Here is a 1525-nt window from a genome sequence, read left to right on the forward strand (position 1 = left end):
TGAATTAAGAGGAATGTTGATGGAATAACTTAAAAATAAGGTATAAGGAAAAAGATGAAAGATGAATTTTCTACTGCAAGATAAAACTGTTAGAAGAAAACACATTATGTTTCGAGAGGAATAAACTGTATACCCTGATAAAAAATAAAATTAAAAAACCCAACCAACAACCTTCTGCCTGTCCTTAACTTGCTCTGTTGTTTCTCTGGTTAAAAAAGAAAGGATTTTTTCTGGTTTATTTCTGGCAGTGCTCGCCATTTCACAGCACATTTAGCACACGCGGAATTGATCAATACAGCTACAGACATAAGACTAGACTATCCATTTACTAACCACAAGAAAACGTCCTGCTCAGCAAAATCCTGTACCTTAAAACACTGAAGTTTTAAAAGGCATTGTTATACGGATGTCAAGACTCCCTCACACCAGCTACACTGAAAAGCTGAGCACTTGTCTGCTAAACAAGTATACCTTGCACACCCTGCAAGAACATTAAAAAGTGTATCTCAGCCTACACAGAGGACTGTACACACACATTCCAAATGTAAGCAGAAAGTGCCTGGCTTGCCATGTAACTACTACTAGAACCATTAGGTAGCTCATAATAGGAATGTTCTGGGTTGGTTTTGGGTTTTTTTTGTGAAAATGATGGAGCTTCAAACGGAAACATATCAACAGTTCCCCCCAACCACTGGTTGCTGCCATAACAATTTTCCTCCTAAAAAAGCATGGGGAAGTCCTCACACACCCCTAGTTCCTCAGGACGCTGAGCTGCTGTTTGAAAAGAAAAGTAGCATGGCTTTTTTGCACTACAAGGCAGTGAGCTACTGAGTAGCAAAATCCAAAACGTTACAAATGATAGCTCGGAACCTGAAAGTCTTCCTTTTCAACCCAATTCTGTGCATCCATCGCACCCCTCACTATCATTAAAGGACGAGCTAACTTTGAGTATTCTAAACTAATGAAGCACTAATTAAGATTGCCATTCACCAATGAATGGTCCGGAATAAGAGAGCTAATTGACGTTAAGAGTATTTCAGTTGGGTTATTCTTATTTAAAGAAACACCATGAAACAGTAATAATTGCATTGCTGGATTACTGTATGTGACACCAGGTGGTTATGTCTCCACATTTGTTCCACATAATTGATCTGAAATCCAAACGCTGCACGCGTTTGAAGTGCTCACGTTATAAATTCTTAAGTATAACGATGAAAACAGCTTCTGCTTTTACAGTCATTGTCATCCCCCAACATTTGTTATCTGAAAAATAGAAAATTTCTTCTCGTTTGTACTAATCAATGTACTAAATTACCTCAAGTTTTCAAGTGCTGACCCAAAACCTTACGTAAAAAGAAATAAAACCAGGAACATTCACTTACCTGAAGAACAAGAGATAAGAAAAACAGCGAACGCCAACTTAGTAGCAGCTCCCATTTTCCAATGCTGTTAAAACATTTAAGTGACACTAAGTATCCAGTTTCCTGGGTCCTGCAAGGTGGGAAATCTCCCTTCTTGCTGAACC

General features: G+C 38.4%; 1 protein-coding gene across 1 annotated transcript in view; it reads right to left on the reverse strand.

The window, feature by feature from the left end:
* Window positions 1-1525, reverse strand: part of ACVR2A (activin A receptor, type IIA) — a 65755-nt gene extending 64230 nt beyond the window's left edge. Inside the window, exon 1 of the mRNA XM_010018327.1 lies at window positions 1383-1525. Within this exon, the coding sequence (XP_010016629.1) occupies window positions 1383-1437 (55 nt within the window). The 5' untranslated portion in view covers window positions 1438-1525. The remainder of the gene's footprint in view (window positions 1-1382) is intronic.

The sequence above is a fragment of the Nestor notabilis genome, unplaced genomic scaffold (genome assembly GCF_000696875.1).
Source record: "Nestor notabilis isolate BGI_N333 unplaced genomic scaffold, ASM69687v1 scaffold850, whole genome shotgun sequence".
Lineage (NCBI taxonomy): Eukaryota > Metazoa > Chordata > Aves > Psittaciformes > Psittacidae > Nestor > Nestor notabilis.